Genomic DNA, 14,733 nt, shown 5'->3' with positions numbered 1-14,733 from the left:
GGCCTGGAGCGCGGGGTAAATATAATTGACTTGCATGGACGAGGTGTACTAGGCAAAAATGGTTAAAACCACATATGGGGATAATACATATATGTATTTTGGGACTTTTTTGGGACTTTTTGGAAGTACTCGGCACTATATTGGCAGAGCCCGGCGACGCACATTTTTGAGCGTTGTGTGAACGTTTTGCGCACACGCGTTCACACGCGTGCGCATCAAACACACGCTTGTTCACTAGGCCGTTTTGGGTTATGCAACGCGCATGCAACGCGCATGCAACGCGCATGCAACGCGCATGCAACGCGCATGCAACGCGCATGCAACGCGCATGCAACGCGCATGCGCGTGTTGGGGGCCGGAAGAATGTCTTTACAGCTTAGACATGTTTGAAGCTACGAATGGCAGCGCTCGGCAGAGAATAGTTTAGTTTAGAATCCTGGCTTTGGGAGCCAGGGGCGGGGGTTAGAGTCCCCTTTCTCTGAGCACAAGGAAGGACTTTAACCTTCGACCCCCGATTTACAAGACCGGTGCTCTTACAATTGAGCTTCTCGTGCATTGTCACTTTAAGACTTTATTTTCTAGTCATCCCGCCGCTGGTGCTATAATAAGAAAGAGGGAAAAATAAAGAAAAGATGCGATTTGACCAATGATAATAAATGGGTGTTCTACGGGCATCCCACCAATTCAGGTTAAAACCATTACGTCTGCTACTAGGAGTCAGAAAAGGAATTGGGTGAAAGGTCGAAATGTAAGGCTTCGTTGTTTAGAGGTGTGTAGGATAGGGACCAGGAATAGTACTAGAATAGAGGCTAATAGGGCTAGGACCCCTCCAAGTTTATTTGGAATTGATCGTAGAATGGCGTAGGCAAATAGGAAGTATCATTCAGGCTTGATGTGAGGGGGAGTAACTAGCGGGTTGGCAGGGGTGAAGTTGTCTGGGTCCCCAAGCAGGTTGGGGGAGAAAAGCGCTAGGGAAATTAAGGCTACTAGCAAGGCAGCAAACCCTAAAAGGTCTTTATAGGAAAAGTAAGGGTGGAAGGATACTTTGTCGGAGTCTGAATTGAGGCCGGTTGGGTTGTTTGAACCCGTTTCGTGAAGAAAAATTAGATGAACAACTGTTGCGGCGGCAATTACGAAGGGGAGGAGAAAATGGAAGGCAAAGAATCGGGTAAGTGTGGCGTTATCAACTGAAAATCCCCCTCAAATTCATTGGACGAGGGCGTTGCCAACGTAGGGGACGGCAGACAAGAGGTTGGTGATTACAGTGGCCCCTCAAAATGATATTTGCCCTCAGGGTAAAACGTAACCTACGAAAGCTGTTATTATTACTAGTAGAAGAAGAATTACACCGACATTTCATGTTTCCTTGTACAAGTAGGATCCGTAGTACAAGCCTCGTCCAATGTGAAGGTAAATGCAGATGAAGAAAAAAGAAGCGCCGTTTGCATGTATATTCCGGATTAGTCAGCCGTAGTTAACATCCCGGCAGATGTGTGCAACTGACGAGAATGCTGTGGCGATGTCGGATGTATAATGTATGGCAAGAAAAAGGCCCGTGATGATTTGGGCGGCTAAACAAAGTCCGAGAAGAGAACCAAAGTTTCATCAAACTGAAATGTTTGAAGGGGCTGGAAGGTCGACCAGAGCATCGTTTGCAATTTTTAACAGGGGGTGGGTTTTTCGAAGGTTGGCCATTAAGTTCTTGTAGTTGAATACAACGGTGGTTTTTCAAGCCACAGGTCCTGGTTAAAACCCTGGCAGGAATTATGGTTTATATGACTTATTTATTGTTAATTGGTCTGGTTTTGGGTTTGGCTGCAGTTGCTTCAAACCCTTCCCCCTACTTTGCTGCCTTAGGTCTTGTTACAGTGGCGGGCATGAGCTGCGGTATTTTGGTAGGGTACGGGGGATCTTTTTTATCTTTAATTCTGTTTTTGATCTACTTAGGAGGAATGTTAGTTGTGTTTGCATATTCCGCGGCCTTGGCCTCTGAGCCCTATCCGGAGGGGTGGGGGAGCTGGCCAGTGTCAACGCTTATACTAGCTTATGTGCTCCTAGTGGTGTGTGTTTCCGTCTTTTTTTCGGGGGGCTGGTTTGAGGGGTCTTGGGTAACTGTTGATGAGTTTAGTGAGTTTGCGTTATTCCGGGGGGATTCTGGGGGTATTGCTTTAATGTATTCTTCGGGGGGTGGTATTTTAATACTAGGGGGGTGAGTACTGCTGCTAACTCTTTTTGTTGTTCTAGAATTAACGCGAGGGCTTAGTCGTGGGACTTTGCGAGCAGTTAGATTACAAGGATAAGGACTGCCAGGATTATAGTAAAGAAAAATATCAAGAAATAGGTCTTGATCACACCTTGTTGAAGGTTGCTAGTTGAGGAAATTAAAGGTAAATTAACAGAGGCTGTTATTTTAGGTCCTGTTTTCTCTAGCCATGTTTGATCAATTGTTTGATTAGCAATTAGTTGACCTAAAACCAGGTTAGTCTTAGGGGCTAATCGGTGAACCACAGACGGGTAGAATCCCAATATGTTTGAGAAGTGGTGGGGGGCGGATGCGGGCTTGATTTTGAATTGTTGTGAGGCGAGTGATGCTAATTCTAGGGCCATTAATAGTCCAACGATTGTTACTGTTAGGGCGGCTATTTTGAGAACAAAGGGTATTGTTATGAGAGGGGTTTTAAGAGGGGAAATATTAGCTGTGATGAGAAGTCCTGCCAAAATACTTCCCCAGGCGAGTCGTTTAATGGGGTTTATGACTGTTAGGTTGTTTTCATTGATGGGGGAAATTGGATTAAATCGGGGGTGGCCCATGGAGACAAAGAATACTACACGAAGGCTATAGACTGCTGTGAACGACGTAGCCACGAGGGTTAAGACCAGGGCTCAGGCGTTGAGGTAGGATGTGTTTAAGGCTTCAATAATAGCGTCTTTAGAAAAGAAGCCTGCTAGAAATGGGGTCCCAGTTAAAGCCAGGCTTCCGATAGTTAAGCAAGAAGAGGTAAATGGAAGCAGGTGGTGAAGCCCCCCCATTTTTCGGATGTCCTGCTCGTCGTTAAGGCTGTGAATGATGGAGCCGGAACATAAGAAAAGTATTGCTTTGAAGAAGGCATGGGTGCAGATGTGTAGGAAAGCCAGTTGGGGTTGGTTCAACCCAATGGTGACTATTATTAAACCTAGTTGGCTTGATGTTGAAAACGCGATGATTTTTTTAATGTCGTTTTGGGTTAGAGCGCATGTTGCTGTAAAAACCGTAGTAAGAGCCCCTAAGCAAAGGCAGGTGGACAGAACCAAAGGGTTGTTGTCTATCAGGGGGTTTAGTCGGATAAGGAGGAAAATGCCGGCGACGACCATAGTGCTAGAATGCAGTAGGGCAGAGACCGGTGTGGGACCCTCTATAGCTGAGGGGAGCCATGGGTGAAGACCAAACTGGGCAGACTTACCAGTTGCAGCTAAGACAAGGCCGAGTAAGGGGAGGGTCATGTCTTGGTTTGTAGTTATGGAGAATAGTTGTTGTATATCCCAGGAGTTAAGGTTTACCGCCATCCAGGCTATGGCCAAAATTAAGCCGATATCCCCGACTCGGTTGTACACTACGGCTTGTAGGGCTGCAGTGTTGGCGTCCGCTCGTCCAAACCACCAGCCGATTAGTAGGAAAGATATAATGCCTACACCTTCTCAGCCAATAAAAAGTTGAAATATGTTGTTAGCTGTAACGAGGACGATCATGGCAATTAGGAAAATAAGAAGGTACTTAAAGAATCGATTTATGTTGGGGTCGTCGTGTATATACCAGGATGCAAATTCTAGAATAGATCATGTGACATAGAGCGCCACTGGGGTAAAAACGATAGAGTACAGGTCAAATTTAAAACTAATATTAATATTAAATATTAATGTGTTTATCCATTCCCAGTTTGTTATAATGGCTTCGACCCCCTCATTGAGGAAGATGAAGAGGGGTAGAAGGCTTACAAAAAAGGCTACTTTAACTGCGGTCTTCACGCTGTTTGTAGCCCACAGGCTTCCTGGGGGGCTCGGGTTAAGTGTTCCAAGGACAGGCAGAATAAGGATCGAAAAAATCGTTAATAGGCTTGAGGAGAGGACTATAGTGGTAAGGTGCATAGCTGCTACTTGGAGTTGCACCAAGAGTTTTTGGTTCCTAAGACCAACGGATGTGCTATTATCCTTTAGAAGCTATCCGAGTGGGCTTCGGATTTTAACCAAAGGGACTAGAATTAGCAGTTCTTGTTGCCACAGAGGCCCCTCTCGGTGGATGAAGAGATTTTAACTCTCGTTTCTAGAATCACAATCTAGCGTCTTAGTTTTAAACTACACCTACAGAGTGTCCACCCTCAGATAAGGGTAGGTTTTAAGACTAGGAGGAGAAGGGGGAGAAGATGAAGAACCATTAGAAGGTGTTCCCGGGTGTGGGTTGGTTCAATTGCTACAACGGGACTAGTAACAGGGCCTCGTTGGGTTGTTAGGAATATGTGAAGGGAGTAACTAGCAGTAATTAGGGTCCCAGCCCCGGTCAGGAGCAGGGTTCAGTTTGACCAGTTAAATAAGGATGTAATAATTATAAGTTCCCCTATAAGGTTAGGTAGAGGGGGGAGTGCCAGGTTGGCAAGGGTAAACAAGAATCATCATGTGGCTAAAAGGGGAAGAATTATCTGTAGGCCCCGGGCTAGCAGTATAGTTCGACTGTGTGTGCGCTCATAGTTTGTGTTAGCTAAGCAAAAGAGGGCGGAAGAAGTCAAGCCATGGGCAATTATAAGAATTAAAGCCCCCGTGAGTCCTCAGGGGGTTTGAATTAAAATTCCTGCTGCCACAAGGCCTATGTGACTTACGGAGGAGTAGGCGATGAGGGATTTAAGGTCTGTTTGCCGAAGACAAATTGAGCCAGTTATCACAACACCTCATAGGGCAAGAATAATGAAGGGGTAACTGAGTTGCTTTGTGAGCGGGTCAAGGATAATAATAATTCGCATTATTCCGTAACCTCCGAGCTTTAAAAGAACGGCTGCGAGGACCATTGATCCGGCAATAGGGGCTTCGACATGGGCTTTAGGAAGTCATAGGTGGGCGCCGTATAATGGTATTTTAACTAAGAATGCGAGTAAGCAGCCAGCCCATCAGAACTTACTTGCCTCTGTGTGCAGTTGAAGGGGTGGGAAGAATTGGGTGGTTAAGAAGGATAGTGATCCTGTTGAGTTCTGAAGTAAGAGGAGTGCCACTAATAGGGGAAGGGAGCCGGCCAAAGTATAAAATAAAAAGTAAATGCCCGCGTTAAGCCGTTCTGTCTGGTTCCCTCAACGTGTGATAATAATAAGTGTAGGAATTAGTGTTGCCTCAAATATGATGTAAAACATAATTATTTCGGTTGCCCCAAATGCCAGGACCAGAAAGATTTGGAGAGAGACAAGCAGGGAGATATAGGTTCGCTGTCGATTAATGGGTTCTTTTGCCATGTGGTTTTGACTCGCGAGAATTATTAAGGGAAGAAGTCAACAGGTTAGGACTAGAAGGGGGGTGGATAAGGGGTCGGTTGCAACGAAAGTATTAAGGGATGACCATCCGGCTTCTATTGGAAGACAGAGTCATGAAAGGCTAATTAAGGCAATTGCCATGCTGTGAGCTAGTGCTGACGTCCACAGGTGTGCGGAGGAGCATAGTCAGATCATGGGGAGGAGCATTATAGTTGGGGCTAATACTATTAACATCGGAGAAGGCTTAGGTTTTTTAAACGATCAGTGCCGTGGGTGCGAGCTATGGCCACTAATAAGGCTAAGCCTGCGCTTGCTTCACATGCAGAAAAGGCAAGTAAGATTATTGGTCCCGCTGAAAATACAGTTGAGGCTAAGATCAGCCCTCAGAGGCACAACGAGATAAACAGAATTAGCATTATGGCCTCTAAGCAGAGTAAAGCGGATAAGAGGTGCTTTCGGTAAAAAATTAAACCCAGAAAGCTCATGAAATAGGATGACGAGAAGGCATAGTGAGTTAAGGTCATTAGGTAATTATGGACTTGAACCATATGTTTTTGAGCCGAAATCAAATGTTTTTATTAAACTAAGTACCTATTCTGCCCACTCTAGGCCCCCTTGGAGTCATTCGTAGATTAGGCCGAGGGTTAGTAGCATAAGAATGGCTGATGCCCAGAAGAAGGTTATTAGGGGAGAAGACAGTTGATCCCCCCATGGAAGGGGGAGTAGGAGGGCAATCTCTAGGTCAAAGAGGAGAAAAAGGATTGCAACTAAGAAAAAGCGAATGGAAAATGGTAGACGAGCCGACCCTACGGGGTCAAATCCACATTCGTACGGTGAGAGCTTTTCGTAATCGGGGGTTATCTGGGGTAAAAAGAAGGAGGCAATTGCAAGTACTGTGGCGAGGACTAAGGAAATTAAAAGAGTTACTATTACCAGATTCATTATCTTTCCTTGGGCTTTAACCAAGACTAAGTGATTGGAAGTCACTTGTACTTTTAATACTAGAAAGATATGAGCCTCATCAGTAGATGGAGATATATAGGAAGAGTCAGACTACGTCGACGAAATGTCAGTATCATGCTGCAGCTTCAAATCCAAAATGATGTTCTGATGTAAAGTGAAACTGAACCTGGCGAAGAAGGCATACTGCCAGAAATGTGGAGCCGATAATAACATGGAGTCCGTGAAAGCCTGTTGCAACAAAAAAGGTGGAGCCATACACCCCGTCTGCGATGGTAAAGGGGGCTTCGAAATACTCTATTGCTTGGAGGAAGGTGAAGTAGAACCCTAGAAGAATGGTTAGGGTAAGGGATTGAATGGCTTGTTTTCGTTGGCCCTCTATAATGCTATGATGTGCCCAGGTGACTGTTACACCGGAGGCAAGGAGAACTGCAGTATTTAGCAAGGGGACTTCAAATGGGTCCAGGGTTGTAATACCCGTAGGAGGCCAGCACCCCCCTAGTTCAGGGGTGGGGGCTAAGCTTGAGTGATAAAATGCTCAAAAAAATCCCAGAAAAAAGAAAACTTCGGATGTAATAAATAGAATTATACCATATCGCAGGCCCTTTTGAACAGGGGGCGTGTGGTGGCCTTGAAAGGTCCCCTCCCGAATGATGTCTCGTCATCACTGATATATAGTTAGTAATAGGAGGACTAGTCCAAGTGTTATTAGGACAAGAGAATTAAAGTGTATTCAGATCGCTGTACCTGAGGTAAGTAAAAGGGCGGCAACTGCACCTGTAAGGGGTCAAGGGCTTGGGTCAACTATATGATATGCATGTGCTTGATGGGCCATTAGACGTTTTCTTGTAAATAAAGACTTAATAAAAGTACAAATACGTAGGCTTGAATTATTGCAACGGCAATTTCCAGGAGGGTGAGTAAAAATAGTAAAATGGATGTTAGAATGGCAACTGAAGGTATTATCGGAAAAAGAACAAAAGCTGCTGTTGCAATCAACTGAATTAAAAGATGTCCAGCAGTTAAGTTTGCAGTAAGTCGGACCCCTAGAGCAAGGGGGCGAATAAAAAGGCTAATTGTTTCGATCACGATTAGGACGGGGATAAGAGCGGTTGGGGTCCCTTCAGGGAGGAGGTGTCCAAGCGCGTGTGTGGGTTGATTTCGTATACCAATAATTACGGTTGCTAGTCAAAGCGGGACTGCAAAAGCTATGTTTAGTGAAAGTTGGGTTGTAGGTGTAAACGTATATGGCAGGAGCCCTAATATGTTTAAGGTAATTAAAAACAATATAAGGGATATTAAAAGGGCGGCCCATTTGTGACCCCCGAGGCTCATGGGTTGGAAGATTTGTTTAACGAATCAGTTTATAAACACAGCTTGAAGGGTCACTAGGCGATTATTTATTCACCGTGCACCCGGTTGAAAGAAGAGAACTCATGGTAGTGCTAGCGCAAGTCCAATAAGGGGCACTCCTAGTAGTGTTGGGCTCATAAATTGATCAAAAAGGCTTAAAGTCATGGTCAAGTTCAGGTTTCGGATTTTGATTTTTTTACACTTTGAGGTGTAGGGTCATTAGGGAAGTAGTGGGCTAGGACTTTAGGAGGGAGTACGGCTAGAAAAACTAGTCATGAAAATACTATAATAGCAAATCAAGGTGCAGGGTTTAACTGGGGCATGTCACCAGAGGTGGGCGGGAGTCACCAATTTTTAGCTTAAAAGGCTAATGCTACACCCTTTTAGCTTTCTGATGAGGCATCTTGAAGTATAATGAATGATCAATTTTCGAAGTGTTCTAGGGGGACGGCTTCAACAACAATAGGTATAAAGCTGTGGTTAGCACCACAAATTTCTGAACATTGTCCATAAAATACACCAGGGCGTGAGGTAATAAAAGCTGTTTGATTAAGTCGACCGGGAACAGCGTCCATTTTTACCCCGAGGCTAGGGACTGCCCACGAGTGTAACACGTCTTCAGCGGAGACTAAAACCCGAATGGGTGATTCAACTGGAATAACCATCCGGTGGTCTGTTTCTAACAGCCGAAATTGTCCGGGGGTGAGGTCTTGGGTGGGGATCATGTATGAGTCAAAACCCAAATCTTCATAGTCGGTATACTCATAACTTCAATACCACTGGTGGCCCATGGCTTTAATTGTTAGATGGGGGTCATTAATCTCGTCCATAAGGTAAAGAATGCGAAGGGAGGGTAGGGCGATCAGAATTAGAATGATTGCTGGGAGTAAAGTCCAGATGATTTCAATTTCTTGTGAGTCTAAGATGAACTTGTTTGTCAACTTTGTGGTTACTATTGCTACAATAATATAAAGCACAAGAGTGCTAATCAGGAAGACAATTATTAATGCGTGGTCGTGAAAATGGAGAAGTTCTTCTATAACGGGTGAAGCTGCATCTTGAAAACCTAGTTGAGACGGATGTGCCATGAGCAAGATACGTGGGGATTTAACCCACATCTCTGCCTTGACAAGGCAGTGTTATGACTTTAACTAGAATCTTATTAATCAAGAAGAAAGTGACAGAGCGGTTATGTGGCTGGCTTGAAACCAGTTTATGGGGGTTCAACTCCTTCCTTTCTCGGTTAAAACTTAGGTTGTTGAATTTGAACAAATGCGGGTTCTTCAAATGTGTGGTAGGGGGGAGGGCATCCGTGTAGTCATTCCACATTTGTGGCTGTTAGTTCGACTGACAGAACTTCACGCTTAGCTGCAAACGCTTCTCAGAGAATGAAAAGGAATATAATTACAGCAATTAGTGAAATAAGGGAACCTAGGGATGAGATAGTGTTTCATAATGTATAGGCGTCTGGGTAATCAGAGTAGCGTCGTGGTATTCCTGCTAGGCCTAAGAAGTGTTGGGGGAAGAAGGTTAGGTTTACTCCTACAAACATTACCCCGAAGTGGATTTTTGTTCACGTTCCGTGTAAAGTATAGCCCGAAAATAGAGGGAATCAATGAACGAATGCCCCCATAATAGCAAATACGGCCCCCATAGAGAGAACGTAGTGGAAGTGGGCTACTACATAGTAAGTGTCATGGAGTATGATATCTAAAGATGAGTTGGCTAAGACAATTCCTGTCAGACCGCCTACTGTAAAGAGGAAGATGAAACCAAGGGCCCATAATAGTGGGGTTTCTCATTTAATAGAGCCCCCATGTAAAGTAGCCAGCCAGCTAAATACTTTAACGCCTGTTGGAATTGCGATGATTATTGTTGCAGATGTGAAGTAAGCCCGAGTATCCACATCTATCCCTACGGTGAATATGTGGTGGGCTCATACAATAAACCCTAGAAGCCCAATTGCCATTATGGCTCAGACCATACCCATGTACCCGAAAGGTTCTTTTTTACCCGAATAATAGGCCACAATATGTGAAATTATTCCGAAGCCGGGGAGAATTAAAATATAAACTTCGGGGTGACCAAAAAATCAGAACAGGTGCTGGTAGAGAATAGGGTCCCCTCCCCCTGCAGGGTCAAAGAATGTTGTATTTAGGTTTCGGTCCGTTAGGAGCATAGTGATACCTGCAGCGAGCACAGGGAGGGAGAGTAGAAGTAATACTGCGGTAATTAGTACAGCTCACACGAATAAAGGGGTCTGATACTGAGAGATGGCCGGGGGTTTTATATTAATAATTGTTGTAATAAAATTAATAGCCCCTAAGATAGAGGAGATACCTGCCAGATGGAGGGAAAAGATGGTTAAATCCACGGATGCTCCCGCATGCGCTAGGTTGCCTGATAGAGGCGGGTACACGGTCCATCCTGTCCCCGCACCGGCCTCCACGCCAGAGGAAGCTAACAATAGAAGGAAGGAGGGGGGAAGTAGTCAGAAGCTCATGTTGTTTATTCGAGGAAAGGCCATATCAGGGGCCCCGATCATTAGAGGAATTAATCAGTTGCCAAAGCCCCCAATCATGATTGGTATTACTATAAAGAAAATTATTACGAAGGCATGCGCGGTTACAATTACATTATAGATTTGGTCGTCACCTAATAGAGACCCGGGCTGACTTAATTCAGCCCGAATTAGCAGGCTTAAGGCAGTACCCACCATGCCCGCTCAAGCACCGAAGATTAAATATAGGGTGCCGATATCTTTGTGATTAGTTGAGAAGAATCATCGCGTGATTGCCACAGGTAAGGTGGCTGAGTACTAAGCGGTGGATTGTAGCCCCATAGACAGAGGTTAAATTCCTCTTCTTACCAGCCCTGAGGTGTCACCACGTAAGATTGCAAATCTTAAGTAGCAGGTTTACCACCTGCCGGGGCTTTCCCCCGCCTTTTTCGCCCTGCAGGCGGGGGAAAGGTAGATAAATGCTCGCTGGATTGGGCGCTTAGCTGTTAACTAAGAAGTTGTAGGATCGAGGCCTACTTATCTAGAAAGGCTTTAGCTTAATTAAAGTGTCTGTTTTGCATACAGAAGATGTGGGTTAGTGTCCCGTAAGTCTTACAGAGGCTAAGAGATTTTCACTCTTGCTTAGGGCTTTGAAGGCCCTTGGTCTTAATGCTATCCTAAGTCTCTAAAACAAGGGAAGGGTTAAGGATAAGATGGCGGGGGAGATAGGCAGGAGTAGAATGGAGAGAGAGGTTGAAGTGGCTAAGGGGAGCGAAATTTGCTTTGATTCTAGCCGTCATGGTGCTACCCCCGCCAGGTTGTTAGGCGAAGAGGTAAATGTAAGGCAATAGCACACACGGAGGTAGAAGAAGAGGCTCAATAATGCAGAGAGGGCAGCTACGGTCGCAACTAACCCTAATTCTTGTTTAGTTAATTCTTGGATAATCAGCCATTTAGGTAGAAAGCCTGAGAGAGGGGGGAGGCCGCCTAAGGACAAAAGCATTATAGGGGCCAAGGCGGTAACAGAGGGGGTTTTAGCCCAGGATATTGCAAGGCTGTTTATATCCGTTGATTTTAGTAGTTTAAAAGTTAAGAACGCAGAAGTTGTTATAATCACATACATCAAAAGTGCTAAGGCTGTCAGAGAGGTGGAGAATTGCATCACTACTATTATTCAACCCAGGTGGGCAACGGAAGAGTACGCTAAAACCTTCCGAAGCTGGGTGTGGTTTAAGCCACCCCACCCGCCGGCTAGTATTGAGATAAGGCCTAAGGAGGTAATAAGTAGGGGGATTTCAGGAGAGATCTGGAGGAGGAGGGCGAAGGGTGCAAGTTTTTGTCAGGTAGATAAGACTAGGCCTGTTGTTAAATCCAATCCTTGAACTACTTCAGGAAGCCAAGCATGAAGAGGGGCTAATCCTAGTTTTAGGGATAGGGCGATGGTGATCATTACTGTTGGAAGAGGGTGAGTGATGTGCTGAATATCTCATTGACCAGACAGTCAAGCATTAGTTGAGCTGGCAAATAGGATAGTAGCAGCAGCGGCTGATTGAATTAAAAAATATTTGGTAGCAGCTTCTACGGCTCGGGGGTGATGATGTTGGGCCATAAGTGGTAGGATGGCGAGTGTATTTATTTCAAGGCCCATTCATGCTAGCAGCCAGTGTGAACTGGCAAATGTTACTGTAGTTCCGAGGCCTAGGCCCATAAGTAAAATTGAAAGGACGTAAGGGTTCATTAGCAAAGGAAGGATTCTAACCAACATGTTTGGGGTATGGGCCCAAAAGCTTATATTAGCTGACTTTACTAGGAAGTGGTGTAGTGGAAGCACTAAGAGTTTTGATCTCTTCAGGTAGGGTTCAAGTCCCTTCTTTCTAAGGAGATGGAGGGGCTTTAACCCTCATTATTCACTCTATCAAAGTGACCCTATTTCAGGCACATTTCCTGGTTAAAGTTGAGGGGGGAGACCATTGAATGAAATTGGAAGGGAAAGATGTCAGATAACCAGAGCTAAGGTTAGGGGGAGAAAATTTTTTCAAATTAGGTGTATCAGCTGATCATAGCGGAATCGTGGGTAGGATGCACGGACCCAGAGGAACACGACTGACAGGAGGGTGGCTTTAAGCATTAACAAAGTTGCGCTGAGTTCTGGCAGATTGTGGTAGGTTGAGGTCCCCAAAAATAATACCGCTGAGAGAGTATTTATGAGTAAAATGTTGCCATATTCTGCTAGGAAAAAGAGAGCAAAGGGACCGCCAGCGTATTCAACATTAAAACCAGAGACTAGTTCTGATTCTCCTTCTGTTAGATCAAAAGGGGCTCGGTTGGTTTCAGCGAGGGTTGAGATGTATCATATAGCTGCGAGAGGTCATGCTGGCAGAAGTAGCCAGGTGGCTTCTTGTGCGGTGCTAAAGGTCTGCAGGGTGAAACCCCCGGTAAAAACAATAGCATTAAGAAGGATAAGGCCTAAGCTTACTTCATAAGAGATGGTTTGGGCTACTGCACGGAGAGCGCCGATTAGGGCGTATTTTGAGTTGGAAGCTCATCCTGAGCCAAGGATGGAGTAAACTGCCAGGCTAGATAGTGCGAGGATAAATAAGACCCCTAAGTTAAGGTCTGCAATAGGGAAAGGCAGGGGGAGGGGCGCCCATAAGGTAAGGGCCAAGGTTAGCGCTATAATAGGTGTAATGAGAAACAAAGCGGGTGAGGAGGTGGAGGGTCGTACTGGTTCTTTAGTAAAAAGCTTTAAGCCATCAGCGAAGGGTTGAAGGAGGCCGTAGGGGCCTACTACATTTGGGCCCTTACGGAGTTGTATATAGCTCAATACCTTGCGCTCTACCAAGGTCAATAGAGCTACTGCCAGCAAGACGAAAATCATAATGACTAATGGGTTGATAAGATAGCTTAGGATTTTTGAAAGCATAGTTAAGGAGAGGAGTTGAACCTCTGTGGAAAGGGCTTAGGTCTTTTGCAATATCCGGGCTCTGCCACCTTAACATGTCATTTTCTATGACTCAAGATATATTCTCTTGTCTTATTTAGTTTTCTTCATAAGGTGAGATTGAGGCGTAGTGGTCCATGGGCCCCCCCTCTTCGGTCCTTTCGTACTAGAAGGGAGTATGTCATAGATAGAAACTGACCTGGATTACTCCGGTCTGAACTCAGATCACGTAGGACTTTAATTGTTGAACAAACAAACCCTTAATAGCGGCTGCACCATTAGGATGTCCTGATCCAACATCGAGGTCGTAAACCCCCTTGTCGATATGGACTCTAAAAGAGGATTGCGCTGTTATCCCTGGGGTAACTTGGTCCGTTGATCGGCCAGGCCGGATCATAAAGGTCAGATGTTCTGTTACTTAGAGGGGAAGCTCTTGGTTATAAGAATAGGGTTTTCTCTATCCTCATGGGAGATTCTTATTTTCCCGCGGTCGCCCCAACCAAAGACATAAAAACAGTAGCCAATTTGTTTGAGTAATTTGTTGTTGTCCTTGACATGGTCTATTTATGGTCTAAAGCTCCACAGGGTCTTCTCGTCTTATGTTTTTATCCCCGCTTCTGCACGGGGAGATCAATTTCATTGACTAGGGAGAGGAGACAGTTAAGCCCTCGTTATGCCATTCATACAGGCCCTCATTTAAAAGGCAAGTGATTGCGCTACCTTTGCACGGTCAAAATACCGCGGCCGTTAAACTTTTAGTCACAGGGCAGGCGGTACCTCTTATTTCATCTTTACAAGAGGCGATGTTTTTGGTAAACAGGCGAGGCTTGGTATATTTGCCGAGTTCCTTCTCTTCCTTTTTGTCTTTCCTAAAGAGCACACCGGTGTAGGAGTAACGGTAATTATGTCGGAATTTTCTTGTTCTCTTTTCCATCCGGCCTCCCCTCTTTAATTGGGGCCGTTAAAATTCGGTGGTTTGTCCGTTCCGATTTACACGTGTGCAAGGAGAAGTTCAGAACTTCTTATTACTCATACTAGCATAATTTCTTTCATAAAATATGAAATAGCTCGTTAATATAAGGGGCTTCAAATTAAGTTATCAGAATTGTAGGTGATTTTTATGCTTAAGCTTTAACGCTATTTATTAGGGTGGCTGCTTTTAGGCCCACCTGGGCATTGACCTTTAATATTGTGATTTTTAGCCTCCTAGTAAAGTTGTATCTTCCATCAAATAGGCTGTACCCTCTTTGATTAACTCTTTTGATTCCTAGTCATTTGTATTAAGTAATGCTAGACTTAAATTTAGGAAAGCAAAAGGCTGAACTTCTATCCATTTCACGAGCAACCAGCTATAACTTAGTTCGATAGGTCTGTCACCTCTACTTGAAGATCATCCCACTCTTTTGCCACAGAGACGGGTTAGCCCTGTTATTCAGGCTGTCTTGAAGTAGCTCACTAAGTTTCGGGGTTTCAAACTACAGTTCTTTTTGCTT

The 14,733-nt window shown here is 44.8% G+C and overlaps 13 protein-coding genes across 13 annotated transcripts, besides 22 other annotated features; 1 reads left to right on the top strand and 12 right to left on the bottom strand. All coding sequences in view use genetic code 2, as the record gives it.

Moving 5' to 3' along the window:
- Positions 1-412: part of a D loop (control region) that runs on past the window's edge.
- Positions 413-482, top strand: a tRNA (tRNA-Pro).
- Positions 482-554, bottom strand: a tRNA (tRNA-Thr).
- On the bottom strand, positions 555-1,695 carry CYTB (cytochrome b). Its single transcript has one exon. A coding segment is annotated over exon 1 (1,141 nt).
- Positions 1,696-1,698: 3 nt separating this feature from the next.
- Positions 1,699-1,766, top strand: a tRNA (tRNA-Glu).
- Positions 1,767-2,288, top strand: ND6 (NADH dehydrogenase subunit 6). The gene has a single exon. It carries the CDS (start codon positions 1,767-1,769, stop codon positions 2,286-2,288), a length of 522 nt encoding a protein of 173 aa, NP_739826.1.
- Positions 2,284-4,122, bottom strand: ND5 (NADH dehydrogenase subunit 5). The gene has a single exon. It carries the CDS (start codon positions 4,120-4,122, stop codon positions 2,284-2,286), a length of 1,839 nt encoding a protein of 612 aa, NP_739825.1.
- Positions 4,123-4,195, bottom strand: a tRNA (tRNA-Leu).
- Positions 4,196-4,199: 4 nt separating this feature from the next.
- Positions 4,200-4,268, bottom strand: a tRNA (tRNA-Ser).
- Positions 4,269-4,339, bottom strand: a tRNA (tRNA-His).
- On the bottom strand, positions 4,340-5,720 carry ND4 (NADH dehydrogenase subunit 4). The gene has a single exon. A coding segment is annotated over exon 1 (1,381 nt).
- ND4L (NADH dehydrogenase subunit 4L) lies at positions 5,714-6,010 on the bottom strand. The gene has a single exon. The coding sequence runs from the start codon at positions 6,008-6,010 to the stop codon at positions 5,714-5,716; it is 297 nt and encodes a 98-aa protein (NP_739823.1).
- Positions 6,011-6,079, bottom strand: a tRNA (tRNA-Arg).
- ND3 (NADH dehydrogenase subunit 3) lies at positions 6,080-6,428 on the bottom strand. The gene has a single exon. A coding segment is annotated over exon 1 (349 nt).
- Positions 6,429-6,497, bottom strand: a tRNA (tRNA-Gly).
- Positions 6,498-7,281, bottom strand: COX3 (cytochrome c oxidase subunit III). Its single transcript has one exon. A coding segment is annotated over exon 1 (784 nt).
- ATP6 (ATP synthase F0 subunit 6) lies at positions 7,282-7,964 on the bottom strand. The gene has a single exon. A coding segment is annotated over exon 1 (683 nt).
- On the bottom strand, positions 7,955-8,122 carry ATP8 (ATP synthase F0 subunit 8). The gene has a single exon. The coding sequence runs from the start codon at positions 8,120-8,122 to the stop codon at positions 7,955-7,957; it is 168 nt and encodes a 55-aa protein (NP_739819.1).
- Position 8,123: 1 nt separating this feature from the next.
- Positions 8,124-8,196, bottom strand: a tRNA (tRNA-Lys).
- Positions 8,197-8,887, bottom strand: COX2 (cytochrome c oxidase subunit II). The gene has a single exon. A coding segment is annotated over exon 1 (691 nt).
- A 3-nt stretch (positions 8,888-8,890) lies between these two features.
- Positions 8,891-8,960, bottom strand: a tRNA (tRNA-Asp).
- Positions 8,961-8,970: 10 nt separating this feature from the next.
- Positions 8,971-9,041, top strand: a tRNA (tRNA-Ser).
- Position 9,042: 1 nt separating this feature from the next.
- Positions 9,043-10,599, bottom strand: COX1 (cytochrome c oxidase subunit I). The gene has a single exon. It carries the CDS (start codon positions 10,597-10,599, stop codon positions 9,043-9,045), a length of 1,557 nt encoding a protein of 518 aa, NP_739817.1.
- Position 10,600: 1 nt separating this feature from the next.
- Positions 10,601-10,670, top strand: a tRNA (tRNA-Tyr).
- Positions 10,670-10,735, top strand: a tRNA (tRNA-Cys).
- A 36-nt stretch (positions 10,736-10,771) lies between these two features.
- Positions 10,772-10,844, top strand: a tRNA (tRNA-Asn).
- A 1-nt stretch (position 10,845) lies between these two features.
- Positions 10,846-10,914, top strand: a tRNA (tRNA-Ala).
- Positions 10,915-10,986, bottom strand: a tRNA (tRNA-Trp).
- ND2 (NADH dehydrogenase subunit 2) lies at positions 10,987-12,037 on the bottom strand. The gene has a single exon. A coding segment is annotated over exon 1 (1,051 nt).
- Positions 12,038-12,107, bottom strand: a tRNA (tRNA-Met).
- Positions 12,107-12,177, top strand: a tRNA (tRNA-Gln).
- Positions 12,177-12,244, bottom strand: a tRNA (tRNA-Ile).
- A 3-nt stretch (positions 12,245-12,247) lies between these two features.
- On the bottom strand, positions 12,248-13,222 carry ND1 (NADH dehydrogenase subunit 1). Its single transcript has one exon. It carries the CDS (start codon positions 13,220-13,222, stop codon positions 12,248-12,250), a length of 975 nt encoding a protein of 324 aa, NP_739815.1.
- Positions 13,223-13,296, bottom strand: a tRNA (tRNA-Leu).
- Positions 13,297-14,733, bottom strand: part of an rRNA (l-rRNA) that runs on past the window's edge.

This window comes from Oryzias latipes, mitochondrion, assembly GCF_002234675.1.
Source record: "Oryzias latipes mitochondrion, complete genome".
NCBI classification, from domain to species: domain Eukaryota; kingdom Metazoa; phylum Chordata; class Actinopteri; order Beloniformes; family Adrianichthyidae; genus Oryzias; species Oryzias latipes.
Note: the sequence above shows the minus strand (reverse complement) of the source record. Positions and strands in the feature narration are given on the sequence as shown.